Source organism: Ahaetulla prasina, chromosome 4 (assembly GCF_028640845.1).
Source record: "Ahaetulla prasina isolate Xishuangbanna chromosome 4, ASM2864084v1, whole genome shotgun sequence".
NCBI classification, from domain to species: domain Eukaryota; kingdom Metazoa; phylum Chordata; class Lepidosauria; order Squamata; family Colubridae; genus Ahaetulla; species Ahaetulla prasina.
Window position 1 is genome coordinate 73,765,374 of NC_080542.1, and position 23,879 is coordinate 73,789,252.

The following is a 23,879-nucleotide window of genomic DNA, read 5'->3' on the forward strand; positions in this document are numbered from 1 at the left end:
AAGATCAACTCTTCAGAATGCTGATCTATTATTAACTTCAAAGGTATTGTGGCATGAGTAATGGAGCCTGCTTTTAAAATTTGGCCATCAATAGTTATCATTGGCAATGGAGATTTAATAGGAACTGTAGGTGCCTTAAGTTTCTGAACTGTGGCTAGGCTTATGAAGTCAGAGGTTGACTCAGAATCAAAACAGGGTTGGTGGTTTTCCTGGCCACTGGTAGACCACTGGTCAGAATAGAATCAAATTTTATTAACATAGTTGAGAGTGGAGTTAACTGAGTTCCATTCAATGCTTGGATTCTCCCCCCCCCCCTTCAGCTTCTGGAGAGAGGGCATTTCTTGTTTCCCTGGTTTGTTGTCCAGGCAGTGAGTAAAGTATTTCTGGGACATATATAACATGGTTATCTAGGTAGCACACAAAGTCAATTCATCATACCACTCAACACAATATTAGGAAAAATAATTTCATATAATCTATGACAAAATGATAAATTAGTTTCTGTATTATAAGCTCATAAAACAGCATTTAATTTGGAGTGCCATATTGTAAAATTCATGACACAAGAAACCATGACAAAAATAAATAGAGCAGGATACAAAAAATGGGCTTGCAAATAAAAAATATTAGCATCTCTTTTGTAGCATGCAGAGCCTTCCAGGTAGGTAAGATAAGACACATTTCATTTACTATTAATAACTCAAAAAACCTTTTCCCAAAATTGGCTCTGGTCGCATCCCATTCTAGCATATGGACTTCAACATATTTTCCAAAGCTCATGTGGGAACCAAAACAAATGAACCAAATTCTGTACCCTTGCTTCAGAGAGATACCTGAAACAGGGGTGAAATGCTCCTGGTTCGGATCGGATCAGGCTATGGTAGCGAAGGTGGTGCGTGGTTCAAAGAACCGGTAGCAAAAATTCCTAACCCCCCTGCCCATGCCCACCCAATTGCCCGGTCCCCACCTGCCCGCTTGGCAGCTTGCTGCTTCTTTCGGGTCGTTCACTTTTCCTGCCTTGCTTCGGCTGCTGCAATCCTTGCAGTCAATTACATCATAGCAACTGAATCTGCTGCCTGCAATCAATCTCATCGGTGAGCAATTGAATCTGCCTGCCTACCTGCCTTGTGCCTTCAATTTGGTAAGTAACTGGGGTTTTTTGCGGGGGGAGCTTTAAAAAAATTAATTAATAATTAATTTTTTTAGAAGTTTTATTTTTTTTTAGACATAGCAATTTAAAGTTTTTTAGGAGTTTTATTTTTTTTTAGACATAGCAATTTAAAGTTAAGAAAATTTTAAATTTAGCTGCTTTTATCTTAAAATATAAATAAAATAAAATATTTGTGCAGCTTTCTGAGATTTGGTGTGTTTTTGTAGTGTTTCACTCTAACTACACAAACACACAAAATCTCACAAAGCTGTATGTGGCATTTTGTGTGGAAAAAGTGTGAAAGTTGATTTTTGAGCTTTTTGTGGCTGTGTGAGGTTTCTGCTTGTTGCAGGGGCCATTGGGTGTGAGTCAGTTGTGTTGTGTTGTGTTGTGTTGTGTTGTGTGCGCGTAAAGTGTGAAAGTTGGTTTTTGGTACGTCTTATTGTTTTGTGTACTTTGTTTATTATTTTTATTATTTATTATTATTGGCCACACCCACCCAGTCACCTGACCACCAAACCATCCACCAATTAAGCCATGCCCACAGAACTGGTATGGAAAATTTTTAGATTTCACCTCTGCCGGAATATATTTAAATACAATAATATATTGTATAAAGCTACTGCTTAATAAAAATAGTCATGCTAACTATAATAAAATGTAAATTCAATAAACATTTTATTATAAAAGAAAATCACTATAAAATTCAGAAATATTAAAGTACACAAGCTTCTACATAAACGTATATGCCCGAAGAATTAGGTGAATTATTTGTTTGTTCAGCAAGACACCACTGCAATACATTTCAGCTACAACATACATCACAAATTTATGCACTTTTCTTCTCCTCCTTTCCCACACTACTAGGAAAATAAACTAATAATTGCAATGCTTAAAGATTCAAATTCAGATTATCACTAGACCAAGAAATCACTATGTGAATTAGACCAGCACAAACTAGATTGCACCACAATCAAAGTTTTATTTCCATTATCCGTTAAAATGGGATACTTGAGGCGGCACAGTGGTTCAGCAGTTAAGACACTGGGCTTGTTGGTTGGAAAGCCAGTAGCCTAAGTTCAAGACCTGAGCACCATGCAACTGGGTGAGCTCTGTTCCTTGCCCAGCTTCTGCCAATCTAGCAGTTCAAAAGCAAACAAACAACTTTGGTGGGAAGGTAACAATGCTCTGTAATGTCATGTTGACCACATAACCACAGAACTGTCTTCCGACATGCTGGCTCAATGGCACTATCCCCTATAGTCGGCAATGACTAATGGAGTAAAATCCACTCTTTCCCTTTTTTAATTCCTTTATCCCTTTTTAATCTCCTTTTTAGCCAAAGTTAAATAGGTTGTGACTAAATGTATACACAATGCTTGTACATGTTTCAGTCTATACACCAATTTATTTTTATATCTGGGTAAAAATAATATTCATTCCTAAACTATGTAATGATATCTGAACATGACTTTTACACTACCATTTTTTCATTTTTCAAATCCTTCAATAGAGTGTAAAGTTAATCTGTGTTTGTCCTCACCAGTCTATCTTGAAATGCAGAGAATCTCACACAAGGCAACAGTGCTCCTTTCCAGCTGATCAACTCCAAACTAAACTAATAACAGAGATGATGGCAAGTGAATATTGAACAAACTTCAGGGTAACACAATGTTATAGAGTACCTTTATGTCTACATTTAAAATTTATTTATTTATTTATTTATTTATTTATTCAATTTTTATACCGCCCTTCTCCCGAAGGACTCAGGGCGGTGTACAGCAAGATAAAAACAAACAGTACAAAATATACAATTTAAAATACTAATTAAAAAACTTATTATAAAAATGGCCATATATAATTAAAAACCCCATTAAAATTAATAATAAATTTAAAACCAATAAAAATAAAATTTAGATAAAATTTAGGCCAGCCCCGCACGAATAAATAGATGAGTTTTCAATTCGCGGCGGAAGGTCTGAAGGTCAGGTATTTGGCGTAAACCCGGGGGAAGTTCGTTCCAGAGGGTGGGAGCCCCCACAGAGAAAGATCTTCCCCTGGGGGCCGCCAGCCGACATTGCTTGGCGGACGGCACCCTGAGAAGTCCCTCTCTGTGAGAGCGCACGGGTCGGTGGGAGGTGCATTAAAAATGCACATATTTAATATTTATTTCCCAATTAACCAGTCAAAATTATCAGTAGAGGCATTATTTTCAATCACAAATAGTACATTTTTCTAAAAGCATATATTTGGATCATAACATGAGATCTTAATGAGAAAAGGGATATCATGTGAAAGACTCTTGGTGGCTTACAATGAAATAGAAATTATAATATAAACATAAAAAAATATAAATAGTAAGATTAAAACTAAAGAAAAACAGCTGAGAAAAAAACAATGTACGAGTGTAGAACTGGCATCTTCTTTAATCCATGGTAAATATTTTTCTTATCTCCGTCATACTCATTATGGGAGGTGCCAAAAAAGCAACTCACAAATAATATATATGTGTCTCTGAATAATGTTGCAGGATCCAATCTGGGTCAGTCCCCAGGATCAAAGACAGCAGTGAAATCCCCCCGGTTCTATTTGGCTTGCCGAACCGGTAGCACTGCTGCCGGGAGACTCCTCCCACCTGCTGAGATGTCATTATGTCCCTTTTTTTACCATCTGTGCATGCGCGTGCTCCAATTCCCAAACAGGTAGCGAAAGTAAGTGGATTTCACCGCTGATCAGAGGTTTATTCTTTCAAGCTTTTGGATTCACATTCCCATCCTAGAGAACCTCTCTCTACCATAATGTAGAAGCTGAGGTGTATGTATGTTCTGTATGTATATGTAACTGTAGAAAGAAGTTCTCTGAGGATACCTCCGGTATGAGTTTGGAAGCTCAGAAGACTAAACCACCTGATTCCGGTGACTGACCCAGATTGGATCCTGCCAAAAAGCAACTGTTAACTTCAGTTATAAAGAATAAGTACTGTGAATCCTTTATCTCTTAATATGACTTGGTTCAATGTCCACCTAAAGTTCTTTACTCCTCTCCAAATCAACTTTACTGGATTGTGGTCCGTCCGCCCAAACACTAGGTTCTATTTCCATCTCCAGTATATCAGTTCTTAGTTCCGGGGACATCCATATCATATCAATTCTAGACCATGATTTGTGTCTATTTGAATGTGTAATGGGTCTTTTTTAAATTTATTTCTCCCCAGACATCTTGTATATAAATTTCCTCTATCATTTTAAAAAAAATGTCTTAGGCAGAGATGAAATGCTACTGGTTTGGACTGGTTTGGCCAAACTGGTAGCGATGGTGGCAGATGGTTCGAAGAACCGGTAATGGCAGCAGCACGAGGCTCCACTCACCTGCCCAGATGTCATTACTTCCTGATTTTAACCAGGAAGTAACCTTTGGTTTGAGCCTCTGTACATGCATAGAAGGTTTTGTGCATGCACAGAAGGTCCAAGTACATGTGAACTCCTGGCTGGCCCTGCCCCCACCCGCCCGGGTGAGTGGGCGGGTGGGGGCAGGGCCAACCAGGAGTCCACATGCACCCCCACCCGCCCACTCACCCGGGCGCTTGCCTGCCTTCACAAGCTGGCCAAGGGGACCGCCAGGAAGGCCGCATGGAAGGCAGGCAGGCAAGCAAGCATGTCTGGGCCGCCTGGCTGCATTGAAGGGGACTAGCAGTCTACTCCCTTCCCCATGGCCCTGCCATGCTTGCCTGCCTTCCATGCAGCCTTCCTGGCATTCCCTCATGCCTGCTTGCCTTCCGAGGTCCAGTCCCACATCCAGCTTTTGATGGGAGACATGTCAATTCTGGCCCAGCCAGCAAGTGGGTGGGCGGCCGTTGGGGGAGACACAGCTGCTGCACTGGGACTGAGAAGAGCAGTGGTGGCAGTACTGCATGTGCAGCCCCGGGACATCCACCCTCTCTCCCAGAGCACTGCTGCCGCCCCAGAGCTCACCTTCACCTCTGCAGCCCACTGGCCCCTCTTGCCCTTCTCTTTCTAGGTGCAGCGCTTCAGTTGTTGGGCCGCTTCCCCGAAGCCAGCAGCTCTGCAGCCGGCTGCTTTACTTTTTCCCTCTTTTTGGGAGGCTAAAGTTTCAGAATGGAGCTTTTTTCACGAATGGCAAGAAAGTGGGGAGGGGAATTTTCCTACCTGTCATCCATTCCTGAAGCTCAGCACATGCTAAGGGAAGGATGGTAAGCAGGAAAAGTCCCTTCCCAATTTTCCTGCCATTTGGGACAAGGAGTGGCTGAGAGTGGAGGGGCCAGGCGAGGTGCCCCTCAACGTGAGTGAGGTTGAGTTGGCCATGTCCACCCAGTCACATGACCCCCACACCCAGCTAAACCCACTAAGCCACGCCCACAGAACTGGTAGGGAAAAATTTTAAATTTCACCGCTGGTCTTAGGTAGTCTTTCTTCCTTTCTTCCCTAATTTAGTGCTTTTATAGTCTAGTGTTTCATCCATAATTGCATTAAAATCTCCAAGAAGGCAATATTTTGATATTCCATTTCCAATTGTTTCTTGTGTAATGCTTGGTAAGAAAATTTTTGCTTATTGTTGGGTGCATATATTGCTATTATCAAAATCTTTTTTGATTAATTATTTCCACCATCAAAATTCTTCCTTCCTCATCTGAGTATATCTGTTTAGAATCCAATGATTCTTTAATATATAAGGCTGCTCCTCTTTTGTTTTGCTGTGCTGATGTAAAATATAATTTCCCAATTTTAGTGCATTCTAAAAATTTAATGATGTTTCTGTAGGTATGTTTCTTGCAAACAAATTATTTCTGTGTCCACTTTTCGTAATTGTGTAAATATTTTTCTTCATTTAGCAGGGGGATTTAATCCATTTATATTCATTGAAAGAATCCCATTTCTTTTCTCCATCTTGCTTAATTATATTTGGAGTTTGGTTTCCTAGTGATTGTTCCCTGTCTTTGTTCTCTCGCTAGTCCCTCTTCTTCTTACAGTTTCTTACAGGAACTGGGCATTGCTAGTCTAGTGAAAAGAAGGACCAGGGGAGACACGATAGCGGTGTTCCAATATTTGGGGGGCTGCCACAGAGAGGAAGGGGTCAAGCTATTTTCCAAGGCACCTGAAGGCCAGAAAAAGAATAATGGATAGAAACTGAGCAAGGAGAGATTTAACCTAGAAATTAGGAAAAAATTTCTGATAGTTAGTTGCCTTCAGAAGTTGTGGGAGCTTCATCACTGGAAGCTTTTAAGAAGAGATTGGACTGCCATCTGTCAAAAATGATGTAGGGTCTGCTTGGGTGGGGGGATGGACTAGATGACCTACAAGGTCCCTTCTAACTCTGTTATTTTAATCTAATTTATTCTAATCTTGGTCAGTGTTTTCTTTCTCGTTGTCTTCTTCATTTTGTATCACTGTATCTAATGTTGGTTTTTCTTCCTGTTTTCTTTTGGGTTCCTTATCTTCTTGTGCACCTTGTGTTTTCCCTTCAAAAATGCTTGCATGTCTCTCATAGAATTCCACTGCCTTAAAGGTAGAATCCAGTCTATATCTTCTAGAGTTCCAGTTAATTAGGGTCCCCTCTGGAACCAGTCATCTAAAATTTATTCCTTTTTCATTCAGCTTTGTTGTCAAAAATTGAAATTGTCTTCTTATATCTCTTATCTTCCAGGGGATCTGTTTCTAAACTGTGATTTCATTTTTTCTATATTGTAGTGGTTCTTCCCTCATTCTCTTCAATATTTCATTCCTTATTGTTCTCTTGACAAATCTCACATGGACCTCTCTGGGCACTTTATGTCTTCTTGCATTCACACATAACTTGAGTTTAGCTTGTAAATTTGGTTAATCTCCTCCATTATTACAATTTGCAAAGCATCCGCCAGCAGATTCGTAATTATTTCCATCAAATCATCCTCTTTATCTTCAGGTATATTCTGAAATCTTATTATATGTGAATCGTTCTCCATTTCTAATGTTGCTACTGTATCTTCCAGATTTTTGTCTGCCTGTGCCAATCATTGGTTCTCTTCTTTTATTTCTTCCATCTTTTTTCCCCATTTCTTCTGTTTTATCTTCCATTTTCTGAATTCTTTGATTGTTTTTTGTAACCCTTCGTTGAAAATTTTCTACCTGGGAATATATGTTAAGGACCTGTTTGTTTATCTTGTCTATTTTTTCTTCCATCATGTGTGGATTATTTTTTATCTCTTATATCTTCTTTTTGTGAATCAATTGCTTCCTGAATCATCTGTAGCATTGTCTGCATTTCTTTTTGAAAGTTATTAGATTTTTCTTGCTGGAGCGTTGAATCTATCCATCTCTGGTGTACAGGACTAGGAGCCCCAAAGGAAGGTGCTGAGGAGGAAGTCTTTTTACCAATTTTAGTGAGATTTAAGGCAATCATTTTTATTTCCCCCCAGCAAATGTTCAGTTCTTCAGCTAATAACTAATAATATATTAGTGTTGTCTAATATAGCCAACTTATCAACTTATCAAAAAGCAGTTTAAATTACATCTTAAATCTTACAACTTGTAACTATACAATTTATATTCTTTCCTTTATCTATAGTCTTTATAGTTTAATAATTTCCAATAATCCAATATTTGAGTCCACTAAAGCAAAATAAGGTTTTTAATCCAGCTCTCTCAGTCAAAGTTGCAGTTCAACCAATATTTCTAATCCAAACTCTGAGATTTATATAATCAGCTTGTCTTGTCCAATCAATAAATCCAAGTTAATCGATGTTTTTAATCCATAATAGACTGTTGGCTTTAACTAACCAAAACGTTAAATCCCACCAAATAATAAACAGTGCATTGCCTTGTTCTCTTTCTTTGCCAGCTGTGTCTTATTCAGCTGATAGACTCTTGCTTCAAGGCAGTGGTAAAATCTGAACCAGTTTACTATCGGTTTGCTGGCTGTGCATGCCCACCATGCACCAATGCAAAGTGTGTGCGCACATAGTGCACGCCAAAAGGAGGCATGGGGTAAGTAGAACAGCGTGTACGGGGGGATGATCAGCTGTGACGTGCAATCTTTATTTTTTTAGTTTTAAAAGCATTTTTTTACAACCTATTTGGCCGAAGAGGTTGTAGAAAAAATGCTTTTATAAGTAAAAAAAAGCCTCTGACGATCAGGCAGCTCAGCTGAGATTGTTAGAGCCTATTTTTTACTTTTAAAAGCATTTTTTTATAACCTATTTGGCAGAAGAGTTTGTAAAAAATGCTTTTAAAAGTAAAAAAAGAATCTGACAATCGCGCGGCTCAGTTGGGCATGGGTGGGGAGGCAGGAACTTTTGCTACTGGTTCTCCGAACTACCCGCCGCCATCGCTACTGGATCAGCTGTTCCAGTCCAAACTGGGAGCATTTCACCCCTGCTTCAAGGTCACCAGCAGTTTTTTATGTTCTAGGCAGAGACATCTTCTGTTTACATTTAAGACGTTTCAACAATTTTCTCCTCTACCACAAGGTGTCACTATCCCTCAATTCAGGAGTCTGTAACATAAATAGAATTTAGTGTTCTTTGATTAGTTATTTTGAATCATCTTTGCCCTCCAAAGCTTTAATAAAATTTTAATAAAAGTTCTCAATGTTTGCCATATAGAGTTTTTTTTTCTTATAAGTTCACTCTGGTTTTCTATTTTAATTTCCCTTTCGTGCCCCTCATTCAACTGCCGCTTCTTTTCCTCTGGTGAAGGGGGAGGTGTATTTCCCCCTTCCTCCAATCATGTCTGAAGGCTTTTTTTTCATTTGGGATTTTATCCATTCCATGAAGTATTCTTCAAAGGGATAGAGAAAAAGTAGTCTTATCCAGCTTCTGAGAACGATGTTAATAATATTTCTTTCAGAGCTTTTCTGTCCCCAGTTGTCAATAGCTTCAAGCAAGTTGCACAAGTGCAGCTAACCCTTTCTCCTAACAATTTGGCGGCTTCCCTGGATCGAACGTGATCTACAGGATTTCCACCTCTATCGTCACCTCTATGGGGCAACCCCCTTGACCCCCTTGGGGACTTCTGATAGACTGACATCAATTGTAGAAAGCCAAGCCCAGCTTCCCCTCAACTGTATTGCCATGATAACAAACTGGAAGTCTCTTTTAATTTAGACTTTAATTTCTTTAATTTAGAAATTTTAACATTTTGTTTCAATATGATCATATATATACTGAACAGTACTAAATGTAATACTGATTCAACATTTTAATTGGCTTGGCACAATTGTTTTCACAGGACTATTTTTATATGTGTTTTGATAAAGAAAAATGAGATAAATTAAAACAAAACCTGTAAAACACAATTAGTATTTGTGACAGAATAATAAACTGTTTAGAACCATAATATCAAAACATTGTTATGGGATCAACAAACCAGAACTTGACAATTTATCTTCAGAAGAGATAATCTGGACATCTTGCTTTTGTGCAACTCTACCAAGGGTATACATAAAGATCTGAATCACCTCTTTCCCTTTGACTTATTAAATATATCCACACATTAAATATAAAAATTAATGTTGCAGCATAGGAAAGAAGAATCTCATAGATGTCCCCATATTTGCACCATTCAGGCAAAAGCAGTTTAAATGAATTTCTTTACTAAGTAGTTAAAGTAGAATTATATATCTGTGTGACTTTCAACTGAACTTACTGGTTACTTAAAGGCAGATTGAAATGATCATCTGGGGTATATTAATCTCTGTAATTAGTCTATTCTTATTTCTGAAATACGGAAGTCATTGATCACATTTAGACAATGGTAGTTCAAATCCACATTTATTGGTTAGAAAGAAAAAATAATTGATCACGTTAAATGTTACAGAAATATATACCATTCTAAAAAATATTTGGCATCAAAATTCCATTAGCATATTTATTCAGTGATTATTTTGGAATTTCTAAAGGAGAGACAAAATTTTTTTTTTTTTTTTTACTTTAACCATTTTAGCAGGAAATTTAAACAACCTCACCAAAGCTACATTCCTTTTTTTCTAAACTGGGTGCACATAAATGTATATCAAACAACTTACCTGACAAAAGCATAGGTTGGTAACAGTCTAGGTCTGTGTTTAGAGACATACGACCACCTTTTGCCAGTCTATCGAAGAGTAAAGTTATGTGTTTCTTCAATCTATTAGTATCCTTGGGGATACATAATTGATTAAAAAGTGTGAAAGCATGGTCTTTAGAACTCTTGGACAGACATGTTTTTAACAAATGAGAGATAGAAGCATCCACACTTTCTTCCCAACCCTGTAAAAGAATGAAAAATATTTATAAATTAGATGTGATTTACATAATGAATTTGGTTTATTTGTTGGATAAAAGAACAAAATTAAAATTAGAAAAAAAGGAATAAAGAAATACATACACAGAACCCTTAAATATTCAAATTTGATTAACTATAACACATTTAAAATTCCTTGTGTCTAATCACACTTGGCTGAATAAAGTATTCAATTCAATTCAATTGATTTTAATAATATTGGTTTTGCTGTTTTTCTTGGTAAACTGATTTTACCATTCTTTTTGTAGGAATTATTTGACATAAATAAGAGTACATTTGATTCACACATTAATATATAACTCTATTACATTAGCAAACATTAAGATATATTTTATCTGGCTAATTTTTTCTCCTGTCTTCAAAATGAAATTTTGAACCGTCAAAATATTTTAGAGCACAAGTTCTTTGTTTCCTCAAATTTGGGGCATAACTCCTCCTACAATATATGGATCTAAGCATCCTAAAAGCAATATAATCTAAAAATATATGAACTCTGATTCATGTTTCTTCACACTACATTATTTGAAGTTTGTGTTTAATCTCTGTGAGACAATTTACCAAGTCAAGTACTGGCTAAAACTAATTTTCATAAATAGCTTAGTAGATTTATTTTCTTGGTGGAAAAAATGTTGAAGCCACTGCTGCAATATAATATGGCCTTTCATTTCAATCCTTGATAATTCCTGGTCCCCCAAAGCTCCTTATAGAGCTCAGAGTGCTTTATTTCAGCCTATAGAAGAAATTTAAGTCCTTCAATCTTTAAAACAGAAATTTATTCTGTAGACTATTCTCTAAACCAAATATATTAAAAAAATTATTTTATGTTCTTATACAAAAATCTATCTTTACTACTCCGAAAAAGTTGAACATTTAACTTTCAAAAATATTGGAAGGAATGACAATTAAGTACATGATAAACTTCTCCTAAAACTAAAATCCTACGGCATTTCAGGGCCCCTTCACAAATGGATATCTGCTTTTCTGTCTAATAGACAAGAAGTGGTCAAAATTGGCAATGCTCTATCAAATCCTGTTCCTGTCAAAAGTGGCATTCCCCAAGGCAGCGTTCTTGGACCAACATTCTTCATATTATACATTAATGATCTCTGTGACCATATTACAAGTAATTGTGTTCTCTTTGCTGACTATGTCAAACTATTTAACACCACCAACAATACAACTACCCTTCGAAAAGACCTTGACTTTGTATCTGAATGGTCTAAAACTTGGCAACTCCAAATATCAACCAGCAAATGCTCAGTACTACATATTGGAAAAAAGAACCCAAACACTAAGTACAAGCTTGATGGACATTACCTTACAGATAACCCCCACCCTGTTAAAGACCTTGGAGTTTTCATATCAAATGATCTAAGTGCCAAAACCCACTGCAACTACATTGAAAAAAGGCTTTAAGAGTTGTAAACCTAATCTTGCGTAGCTTCTTCTCCAAAAACACTACACTACTAATCAGAGCATATAAAACATTTGCTAGACCGATTCTTGAATACAGCTTGACTGTCTGGAACCCATACCACATTTCTGACATCAATACAATTGAACGTATTCAGAAATATTTTACAAGAAGAGTTCTCCACTCCTCTGAATACAACAAAATACCTTATGCCACCAGACTTGAAATCCTGGATGTAGAAAATTTAGAACTACGCCGCCTTCGACATGACCTGAGTTTAACCCATAAAATCATCTATTACAATGTCCTTCCTGTCGAAGATTATTTCAGCTTCAATTGCAACAATACACGAGCACACAATAGATTTAAGCTTAATGTTAAACCACTCCAATCTTGATTGCAGAAAATATGACTTCAGTAACAGAGTTGTTAATGCTTGGAATGAACTACCTGACTAGGTGGTCTCTTCCCAAAATCCCCAAAGCTTCAACCAAAAACTGTCTACTATTGACCTCATCCCATTTCTAAGAGGTCTGTAAGGGGCGTGCGTAAGAGCACAAGCATGCCTACCGTTCCTGTCCTATTGCTTCCTTTCGTTATATCCAATTAATATAGATATTACATACTTATGCTTATATATATGCTTTTATATTGTATAGTTATGTCATGCTTATATATACTATGTGACAAAATAAATAAATAAATAAATAAAAGAAAGAAAGAAATTAGAGTAATAGTCCTTTTTAGAATATTTATGTTCATGCTTCGGATGATGCTATAATCATTTATGTGTTGTACTTTTTATGTTAGCAGGCAAACCAATCTAATATCCCCCTCCCTGCTTAACAAGTGATTGGGCTGCAAAGGAGATTATGTATTATTTTATTAGAAAATCAGTCAATTGATAAATATAGATAATTAAATTCTATTCCATTGCAATTGCTGTTAAGAAGCATTTGATTTAGTGACCTTTTTATGAGTCTCTTATATTGTTTTCCTTCCTGTGATATTGTACTGTAGTTGAACTCCCTTTTGGGAGGGAAATTTTGAGAGAAAATCTTCCAACTGTTAAGAGAAAAATATTAACATAATTTCACACCTCACAAGTTTATATTTTGGATTTTAACCCAACTTATTTATAGGTTCCAGTTATTACTGAGATTTGTACCAAAAATTGTATTTTGACAGCCAAACTCAAATCATAGTCAACAATGGCTAATATATAGAGACTACTACAAATATTAGTCACTTAAATAAATAAGCAGATATCTCACTGTTATAAGACTTTAAAGCTTTAAAGGCTAAAAAGTAATGTACATGAGGAAAATTGAAACAGTTTTTTTTAAAACCTGGTGCTAATTTTGTCATGAAAATGTGTTGTCTAGTTTAGAAGCTTTATACCCAATCAATTGGTCTATAAAGCTTATAAAAGAATTTGTCACAAATATTTTAGAAGAAAAGTAATCACCTATATGCATATAGGTAAACATATAAATCAGGGGTGAAATGTAAAATTTGTTACTACTGGTTCTGTGGGCGTGGTTTGGTGGAGGGGTAAAGTGACTGGTGGGTGTGGCCAACTTTTTTTTTTTAACTTTTAAAAGCATTTTTTCTACAACCTCTTCGGCCAAAGAGCTTGTAGAAAACATGCTTTTAAAGGGTTCTGGTGATCAGGCAACTCAGCTGGGATCATCAGAACCTTTTAAAAACATTTTCTCTGCAACTTCTTTGGCCGAAGATCTTGTAAAAAACATGCTTTTAAAGGTTCTGATGATCAGGCAACTCAGCTGGGATTGCCAGAGGAAAAAAAGCTTTTAAAGAGTTCTGATGATCCCAACTGAGCCGCGTGATCATCAGAGGCTTTTTTTTAACTTTTAAAAGCATTTTTTGGCAGAAGAAAAAATCCTTTTAAAAATTAAAAAAAAAAAACTCTGATGATCGCACGGCTCAGCTGGGGCGGAGGGGCCAGGGATTTTTGCTAACAGTTCTCCGAACCACCCGCCACCATCGCTATCGGATTGGGCGATCTGGTCCAAACTGGGAGCATTTCACCCCTGATATAAATGTATTATAATTTACTGTCATTTATTAAGATATTTTGATATTGAGAGAACAACTTAAGAAAATATGGACAAAATGCAATATAGGTTAGACAAAATCTATATCTTTTTCTTCATTTGTGAAACTATATTAGTCAAAAACTTTTTTCTGATTTATGTCTGTAGTTTATATGTACAAAATCAATTACCAATAGATAAGCTAGTTCTTTTTTTTTCTTTTTTTTTAAATTTTTCTTAACAAACCACATACAAATGATTTTTGAACAAGATATTGGTCAGGTACATAATTAAACCCAATTCAAATTTCACCCTATCAAAATATAATTTATCCAATGTATTTCCCTTTCCCTCTTAAAACTTTATTATTTGCACATTTCTATTATAAATCTGTTTTCGCCCCTTATCCTGAAATTAACACTTAAATCTAGTCTAGTCCCGACATTCTTGTCATTTTATCCCTTCCTTCTACATTAAAAAAAACATAAATTCCCCACCATAAATTTCTTTTTTAATTCTTACATTTCACAAAGCCAAAAAAATAATTATCCCTAATTTAATCAAGAACAAAGTAATAATAAAAACTAAAAGAAACAAGGTAGTATCTATAAGTCTTTCCTACTTAGTACTTAAGTAGTTAAGTACTACTTAAATAGTTAAGTACTACTTAAATAGTGCAGGACCTATTTCACAGACAAAAGCCAGGAAAAGCTCTAGGCCCAGACAAGATAACTCCTTCTTGCTTAAAAGTCTGTGCTGACCAATTGGCCCCCATCTTCACCCATATTTTCAATAAATCACTAGAGATGTGCTATGTTCCTTCTTGCTTCAAATGCTCTACCATCATCCCAGTGCCGAAGAAGCCCACCATCAAGGGACTGAATGACTACAGACCAGTTGCTTTAACATCTGTAGTCATGAAAACCTTTGAAAGGCTAGTGCTTTCCTACTTGAAAACCATCACGGATCTTCTGTTAGACCCCTTGCAATTTGCATACCAAGCAAATAGATCAACAGATGATGCTGTTAATATGGCTGTGCACTACATCCTACAACATCTTGAGTCTCCAAAGACCTATGCAAGGGTCCTCTTTGTAGACTTTAGTTCAGCATTCAATACCATCATTCCAGACATTCTTCTAACTAAGCTAAACCAGCTACAGGTACCGGAACAGACTTGTAAGTGGATCACAAGCTTCCTAACAAACAGAAAGCAGCAGGTGAAGCTAAGCAAGATCACATCAAATACCTGTACAATTAACACAGCGGGCCCCCAAGGCTGCGTGCTCTCCGCACTTCTCTTCTCTCTGTATACCAATGACTGCATCTCCAACGATCCATCTGTTAAGCTACTGAAGTTCGCAGATGACACAACAGTGATTGGTCTCATTCGAGACAATGACGAATCCGCATATAGACAAGAGGTCGAATGACTAGCCTTGTGGTGCAACCAAAACAATCTGGAACTGAACACACTCAAAACCATAGAAATGGTGGTAGACTTTAGGAGAAACCCTTCCATTCTTCCACCTCTCACAATACTAGACAACACAGTATCAACAGTAGAAACCTTTACATTTCTAGGTTCTATCATATCGCAAGATCAAAAATGGACAGCTAACATCAAAAACATCATCAAAAAAGGACAACAAAGAATGTTCTTTCTGCATCAACTCAGTAAGCTCAAATTGCCCAAGGAGCTGCTGATTCAGTTCTACAGAGGAATTATTGAGTCTGTCATTTGCACCTCTATAACTGTCTGGTTCGGGTCTGCAACCCAACAAGAAAGACACAGACTTCAGAGGATAATTAGAACTGCAGAAAAAATAATTGCTACCAACCTGCCTTCCTTTGAGGACCTGTATACTGCAAGAATCAAGAAGAGGGCCGTGAAAATATTTACAGATCCCTCACATCCAGGGCATAAACTGTTTCAACTCCTACCCTCAAAACGACGTTATAGAGCACTGCACACCAGAACAACTAGACACAAGAACAGTTTCTTCCCAAACACCATCACTCTGCTAAACAAATAATTCCCTCAACACTGTCAAACTATTTACTAAATCTGCACTACTATTAATCTTCTCATAGTTCCCATCACCAATCTCTTTCCACTTATGACTGTATGACTGTAACTTTGTTGCTGGCAATCCTTATGATTTATATTGATATATTGACCATCAATTGTGTTGTAAAAGTTGTACCTTGATGAACGTATCTTTTCTTTTATGTACACTGAGAGCATATGCACCAAGACAAATTCCTTGTGTGTCTAATCACAGTTGGCCAATAAAAATTCTATTCTATTCTATTCTACTTTAATTCTCACTTTTTAATTTCAAAAAGGTCTCCCATCGCTTATTTATTCCATACCAAAAAAAGAAAAGGTAACATATAAAACAAGATAAACTCTGAAAAGCTCTCTTCTACGTTTAGTTCTCACTTTACAATTTGATAAAAGTTTTCCATCACTTATTACTTCATCCTTAATCTTTAAAGATTTTTGCTATAAATCATTGTGTTCTCATATTCAAATAAATTCTATTCATATCTGTAACTTAATTACCAATCTTTTCTTATTCTGTCAATTTCAACATTGTCTATTCTTAATAAAAGAGAAGATAAAAAGGAGCAAATATTTCTCGTACCTCAAATGCTTTCATGCTTATATTCATATATTCTATTAGAAGTTTTATCTCAAGTCACTTCAGCTTAACTACATATGCTTAAAAAATTCATATTTTCTTAGCTCATTAAATTTCTTTACACTCCTTTCCTTTTTCCTTTCTTATAATTCTCCAATAATCTTTATACAAACTTTAGCTTTATATTATAACACAATTTTTTATTATTATTCCTTATCATTGCTGCAAGCAGCTCATTATCTTTTCTTGAATCATTATTAATATTTCAGTTCGGTAGTTATTTCTTTTGTTTTTTGCTTAGATGTTGTTTATCTATTTTTCTTGTTGCCAGTTGTCCTCTGCTTTATTCTTGAATGTTGTGAATCTTGAAGGTCAGGCATCTGGTTGATAAAATCCTCCCTTGAAACTCTTCCATAGTCACAGAGGTTTTTCAATCTTGTATTTCCTCTTCTGCCTTTAGATGTCACTCTTTAGTCTACAGTTACAATTCACAATTAACAAAGTATCCATTTTGTTTCTATAACACAGAGCCGCACCTCTTTTGTTTCAATTTGTTTCCCTTTTTATCCAATTTGTCCCATTTGAAGTAAATAGTTTAATTTTAATCCTTTGCTTGCTCCAAATATATAGAAAATAGAGGAAATTGGAGATGTTCAATTACAGTCCAGTTTTAAATCCTTCTTTAGTTCCTTTCTCCTGTTTTCCCTTATAATTAGTCAATAAAACTTTCAAAATTCTTCAGGTTTAATTTAATTAAAAGTTTTATTTTCTCTGTTTATTTAGGGCTCTAGACTTCCATTCCAAGCCAAATTTGTCAGGTTTTAGGTATCACTTAATTGTTTCCTTCCAGTTTCACATCTCATTTAATTTAGCCGCTGTTTCAAAATTCTTACTTAAAAACTTGTTGCCAATGTCTCTCAAAGTGCCTCTTTGTGAGCTGGTGTTAACTCACCCAGCTTCCTTATCTTGTTCAGTGTTTCTGCTTTATCCTCCTGCCCTTCTTTGTGCAGCTGGTTATGGCTGCGGTCCACCTCACTGGGTCAAGGGAAAAAAGCCAGAGTTGCAGGGAATTTGCAACTTCCCTGTTCGCTCCAGCGGCTCCCTCTTTCTTCCCTGCCCCTGCAGGGCACCTATGGTCCCCCATTACGAGGGGATTTTTGGCGCTTGCCCCAGAGCTCCCGGGGTTCGCGTCCATTTCGTCGTGATGCTGGCCATGCCTTCCCTGATAAGCTAGTTCTATAATAGTGAAACTACATGAGTTTCAAGAGTTTAGGAGGTTTATTTTTTGGATTTCAGCATTTTCTTTTTCCTCTGAATATAGCTGCCAATCTATGAATATTACAGGAGATAATTCAGAAAGGGAGAAATAGAATTGCTGTTACTTGGGCCATAGAAAGGATTTGATCTATCATCACTCCTAAACAGCTGTATAAGAGAGAATGTATTTTTAATATTTATCATTTAAAAAGGTGGGAAAGCATTAGGTTTACTCATTTCACTATTTGATTAGAAGTATACATTTCACTACTTAACTAGAAGTAAAACATTTAGAACAAATACTTCCAAATGGGGGAAAGCTACATTAATTCTTTATTTATCAAAAACATAAATGCTTTTTTTCAGAGATTGGAGGGAAGATATGCACAAATCCATAGACATAGTACTGTACTTTCCATTTCTGATACTCTTGTATAAACTTGCTCTTCAAGTATATTACATAAATGGGAATCAAAGAATACAAGAATATCTCAGATATTGGCTGATTGGCTTATTTTGCCATTAGCTTTCATAATCAGAAATTACTTAACTAGACATATAAAGTTGTTGACAATACAGTTTATATGCATCTTAAAATATGTATATTGAGAGATAAACCATATTATTGAAAAAAATTAACAGTATATTATCCCATTCATTTTATTCAATAGAATTGTATTTCTATACTCACTTCTTGGGAAGTAAATTCCATGAAACTCACTAAAAACTTTCTGGGTGGGTTAAACAGTTAAAAGTACAATACAAACCAATATATAAATTCTAAGCACTCCACCCCCCAAATGCATTCATGGTGTTGGGTTTTTTGTATAAATAAATGAAGCCTGTGTAAATAGGCTTTTGTTCTACAACCAAAGCATAACTTCTGACAGATACCACTTCAGGATCATTATATTTGGAACTTTATTCATAATAAAAATGAAACCTTAAAGGACTGTCTAAAAAAGATATCAGCAATATTTTCCAGTGCAGAACCACAAGGTTTTCATGAGAATATAAGCACAATTTACAAATCTTTATTTAAAAATACTAATGTGTTGTATTTGGAATGAGAAAAAATTAGTGGCCACCTTCCCCGACGCCCCCGGCCAACCATCCAAGGTGGGGCTGACTGCCGTTCCTTCCTATTTAGGGAAAGGGTGTATCAGGTAAAAACAACACCCATTCTCCTGCTTGGGGGGAATGGCAATCAGGCATGGGACAAAGCGTGTTGTCCTATCGGGAGGGAACAGTGAGGCTGTCTAATTCTGATCCAGATGAACTCCCTACAACACTCGTCTGCCGAAGGCAATATCAGCTAAAGCATAGGAATCCAGATGATAATGGCGAATGAAGGGAGTCAGGGAGGACCAGGTGGCAGCCTTGCAAACCTCCTCTAAGGAAGCTTGAGTTGCCCATGCAGCACTCCTTGTAGAGTGAGCTGTGATGTTATAAGACGCAGGCAAAGCATGGGCCTCATAAGCTGTGAAGATGGCAGCCCTGATCCACCATCCCAATGATGATGCAGACATCTTGGAGCCCATGGAACCTGAATGAAAAGCAACAAAAAAAGCTTCAGTCCGATGAAACAAGGATGTACATGAAATGTAAATCTTGAGGGCTCTCCGGACTTCCAGCGTGTGTCAAACTTGCTTGAGACAATGGGACGGAGAGGGACAAAAGTTGGGCAGCACCAGCTCCTGTGACCTATGAAAAAAGGAATTCACTTTTGGGATGAAAGTGGGGTCCATACGAAGAACCACTCTGTCATGGTGGAAGATGCAGAGATTCTTACAAATGGACAGAGAGGCCATTTCTGAGATGCAACGATCTGAGGTAATGGCCACGAGGAAGGAGACCTTAAGAGAGAGAAATCGAAGGGATACCTCCATCAGTGGCTCAAAGAGAGCATTGATCAGAGCGGTCAAAACTTTTTTGAGATCCCAAGTCGGGAACTGGTGCACCACTGGAGGATGAAGATTTGTGGCCCCTTTAAAAAGTTTTGGATCATAGGCTCCTGAGCGATTGATGTAGCAGAGCCGCAAGTTAAAACCGATGAAATGGCAGCCATCTGACACCTGAGAGTGTTGGGGGCTAAGCCGGAATCTAGCCCATCCTGCAAAAAGTCCAAAATCTGTGAAACTGAAACAGAAGTGGGAGTGAGTTTGTGGTGCCTGCACTAGGAGGAGAACAATCTCCAAGTGGCATCATAAATATGATTGGTAGAAGGACGATGAGGGGCCTGAATGGTCTTGATAACCCTAGGAGAAAGATTAAAAGGTAAAGGTAAAGTTCCCCTCACACATACATGCTAGTTGTTGCCGACTCTAGGGGGCGATGCTCATCTCTGTTTCAAAGCCGAAGAGCCAGCGCTGTCTGAAGACGTCTCCATGGTCATCTGGCTGGCATGACTCAACGCCAAAGGCGCACGGAACGCTGTTACCTTCCCACCAAAGGTGGTCCCTATTTTTTCTACTTGCATTGTTACGTGCTTTTGAAACTGCTAGGTTGGCAGAAGCTGGGACAAGTAACGGGAGCTCACCCCGTTACACGGCAGTGCTAGGGATTTGATCCGCTGAGCTGCCGACCTTTCGATTGACAAGCTCAACGTCCTAGCCCCTGAGCTACCGCGTCCCTGTTAGGAGAAAGATTAGCTTTAGTTAAAATGCACCGCTGAGTCTCCAGATGGTTAGCTGAAAAAGCTGCGGTTCCGGATGAACTAGCATCCCCCAAAGGAAAGATATTCTGGAATCGTCAATCTGCTAGTGAGGGGCCACTGAAAGAGACACCAGATCCGTAAACGAGGCCCTTGTGGGCCAGTGGGGAGCAATGAGTATGAGATCTCTGCTCTTTCTTCCAACAGCTTCCAGATAACCCTGGAAATGAGGGGCAGGGGAGGGAAGGCATAGAGGAGAAGATTCAGAGGCCAGGGACTCTGAAGGGCATCCACTGCTTCCGCCCCCGGGGTTGGAAACCTGGTGAAAAAATGGTCGACCTGATATTTAGTCTGAGATGCAAATAGATATGCTGCAGGAAGGCCGAAGCAAACTGTGACTTCCTCAAAAAGAATGGGATGAAGACTCCATTCCACTTGATCCACTTGAGATATGCTGAGGTAATCGGCCCAAAAGTTGGCTGTCCCTGAGATATGGGCAGTCCACAGAGAAGCTAAGTGAGCCTCCGCCTACAGGCCTAATTGCAAGGAATCCTCCATGTGGGTTCGAGAATGAGTGCCCCCTTGCCTGTTCACGTGAGCCTTGCCTGAAACATTGTCCATCAGAATCAGCATGTCCTAGTCCTAGACCAAATCATGGAAGTGCAGAAGAGCCAGGTGAATGGCTTGAAGCTCTAGCCAGTTGATGTTCTGTCTCAGGTCTTGTTGAGACCACTGGCCCTGAGCCAAATGAGGACCGAGATGAGCTCCCCAGTTGGACAAGCTTGCGTTGGTGAGGGTCAGCCACTGGGGTTCTTGGAACCTGCTGCCCTTGGATATTGCTGGATTCGTCCACCAGGCTAGGGAGTTGATGACCACTGGTTGAGAATGTGCTTCTGTGAGACCTTTGAAACGGGAGGAGGAACCAGTGAAACTCCCTGCTTTGAAGGCAGGACCAAGGGTTCCTGCTGTGAAGGTGGGACCAGAGTTCGACACTGTGGCTCCCGAGGACATGGACAGGATACTGGGGAGGCTTAACACAACCACATGTTTATTGGACCCATGTCCCTCTTGCCTGGTACTGGCCACCTGGAGATTACACAAGGCTGGCTTCAGGGAATTGTTAACACGTCTTTGATGGAGGGGGTCTTCCCCGCCGCCTTAAAAGAGGCGGTGGTGAGGCCCCTCCTTAAGAAGCCCTCCCTGGATCCAGCTGCTTTAGAGAATTATCGTCCTGTCTCCAACTTCGTTTTGTGGCGAAGGTTGTTGAGAGTGTGGTGGCGCAACAGCTTCCCCAGCACCTGGATGAAACTATCTATCTTGACCCATCCCAGTCTGACTTCCGGCCTGGATACAGCACAGAGACGGCATTGGTCACGTTGGTAGATGATCTCTGGAGGGCCCGGGACAGGGGTTGTTCCTCTGCCCTGGTCCTATTAGATCTATCATGTGTGGAGTGCCACAGGGGTCGGTTCTCTCGCCTCTCCTGTTCAACATCTACATGAAGCCGCTAGGTGAGATCATCCGTGGTTTTGGGGTGCGGTGTCACCTGTACGCTGATGATACACAGCTGTACATTTCCACCCCAACGAAGCCGTTGAAGTGATGTCCCGGTGTCTGGAGGCCGTGTGGGTCTGGATGGGGAAAAACAGCCTCTGACTCAACCCTGCCAAGACTGAGTGGCTGTGGATGCCGGCATCCTGGTACAGCCAGCTGGTTCCATCGCTGACTATAGTCATTGGCCCCTATGGAAAGGGTTCGCAATCTAGGCGTCCTCCTGGATGTACGGCTGTCTTTAGAAGAGCATATGATGGCCATCACTAGGGGAGCTTTTTATCAGGTTTGTATCTATCTCTAGATACAGGACATTGAATGAAAACTCTCGGAGGAACCAATCAAAACTCTAGGGAAAGGCCAAGCACAATAGTTTCCCTAACCTAAACATCCGTGGAAGTGGACCCCCAATTACTGGTGAAAAAGGACAGCCTACCTCTGATGAGGGAATTGGGAGGGGTGTTATTTAAACCTACCGAAGGGGCGACCCCTTCCGCCCTTGAATATCTTCCTAGGTTAGTACCTATAACCCTGTCTAACCTGACTGTCCTGGAGGTGACTCCCTCCGGATTGGAAGGAATGCTGTGGACATTGGGACTGGAAACCGTCATCTGAACTCTGAAAGGGATAAGAGTGAAAGGAACTTTGCTGTCGAGCCTCAGGCTAGCGGAAAGATCTTACGACCATCTTTGGTTTCAATCAGGATGGGGTCAAGCAAGGCTCCAAATAATTTGTTGCCGAGATAGGGAGAAGATGTGAGACGCCACTTGTTCCTGGCATCAGCCTGGCAATGTCGAAGCCAAAGCAGTCTTCTTGAGGTGACAGTAGAACCTATGGATTTGGAAGCAAATCTGGCCACATTAAGAGTAGCGTCAGCAGAAAATTCGATAACAGCTCTAATTTTGTTAATATCCTGGTGAGATCTAGAATCTGAAGCAGGAATTCTTTCCTGCAATTGCTGCAGCCACAAAATGGAAGCCTGGTTAAAAAAGGGCAAAGCCAAAGCCACTTTAACAGACCAGGGCGCAGCTTGGTGCCCCTTGATGAGATTACACTCTGCCCGCTGGTCCTCCGGATGTAAGGACTCCTCAGATTTGAAGAAGTAGAGAGAGCCACCACAGGAGGATCAACAGTTGGAACCTGTAAGAGATCAGATAGATCCAGAGCAAGGTTATACAAGCGTTCATCCAGCTCATTGGGCAGGGGACCAGAGCCAGGAGAAGACCATTGTTTCTGCACCACATCAGAAAAGAGCCTGGGAGCAGGAATCATTTCAGTCTGTATGGAAGGTTCTGCGAAGAGAGTAGTTTGATCCACCCCAGCTGGAGTGGATTCAGAAGTAGAAACAGGATTGTCCAGGCTGGTAGAAGTTTGAGCCTTGTATAACAGGGATCTGAAGACCTGAGGCCTGAAAAGGCTGATAAAGAATGGCTGATCCGGTTCAAGGCCTTCATCATCCAAAAATTCCGGATCTGGAGGAATTTCACCTTCCTCAGAAATAGAGGCTTGACTGCCCGAACGTGGGGAATTAGCATGGTCACATCGTGCTGCAGAATCCTCTGCCTCATGAATTCCCTGGGTCGGACTCAGGCAGTTTACAGAAGGAGAGGCCCTAGGGGATGATCTCAACTGAATACCTTGGGCAATGCCCTGGCGAATGGCCTCCGAAATAAGAGAGTCCAGGTTAGGGGGGATCTGCGCCTCTATAGGAACAGCCAGGGCTGAAGCAGGACTGCTATGAGGAACAGGAACCACTGGATCACTGGTCTCAGGCATAATCACATTTGGTGAAGAAGGAGGTAACTCCCTGGAAATAGGAATAATTAAAAGAGCTGCATCTGCAGGAGGAGGAATATCCCTTGCAGAAGGAACAT

At 39.2% G+C, this 23,879-nt stretch overlaps 1 protein-coding gene across 13 annotated transcripts in view; it reads right to left on the reverse strand.

Moving 5' to 3' along the window:
* The window catches only part of BBS9 (Bardet-Biedl syndrome 9), a 531,293-nt gene that overhangs the window by 239,642 nt on the left and 267,772 nt on the right, over positions 1 to 23,879 (reverse strand). For 9 of the 13 annotated variants that reach the window (XR_009155158.1, XR_009155160.1, XR_009155159.1 and 6 more), the window contains one exon: positions 10,169 to 10,391. The exons of 3 other annotated variants lie outside the window; for them this stretch is intronic. Coding sequence is in view for 5 of the 10 variants with exons in the window: in XM_058183856.1 (XP_058039839.1) it covers positions 10,169 to 10,391 (223 nt within the window). In the remaining 5 variants the exon portion in view is untranslated. Of the gene's footprint in view, positions 1 to 2,748; positions 2,769 to 10,168; positions 10,392 to 23,879 lie in introns of those variants that run through there. One more of the 13 variants, XM_058183857.1, reaches the window with a different exon arrangement.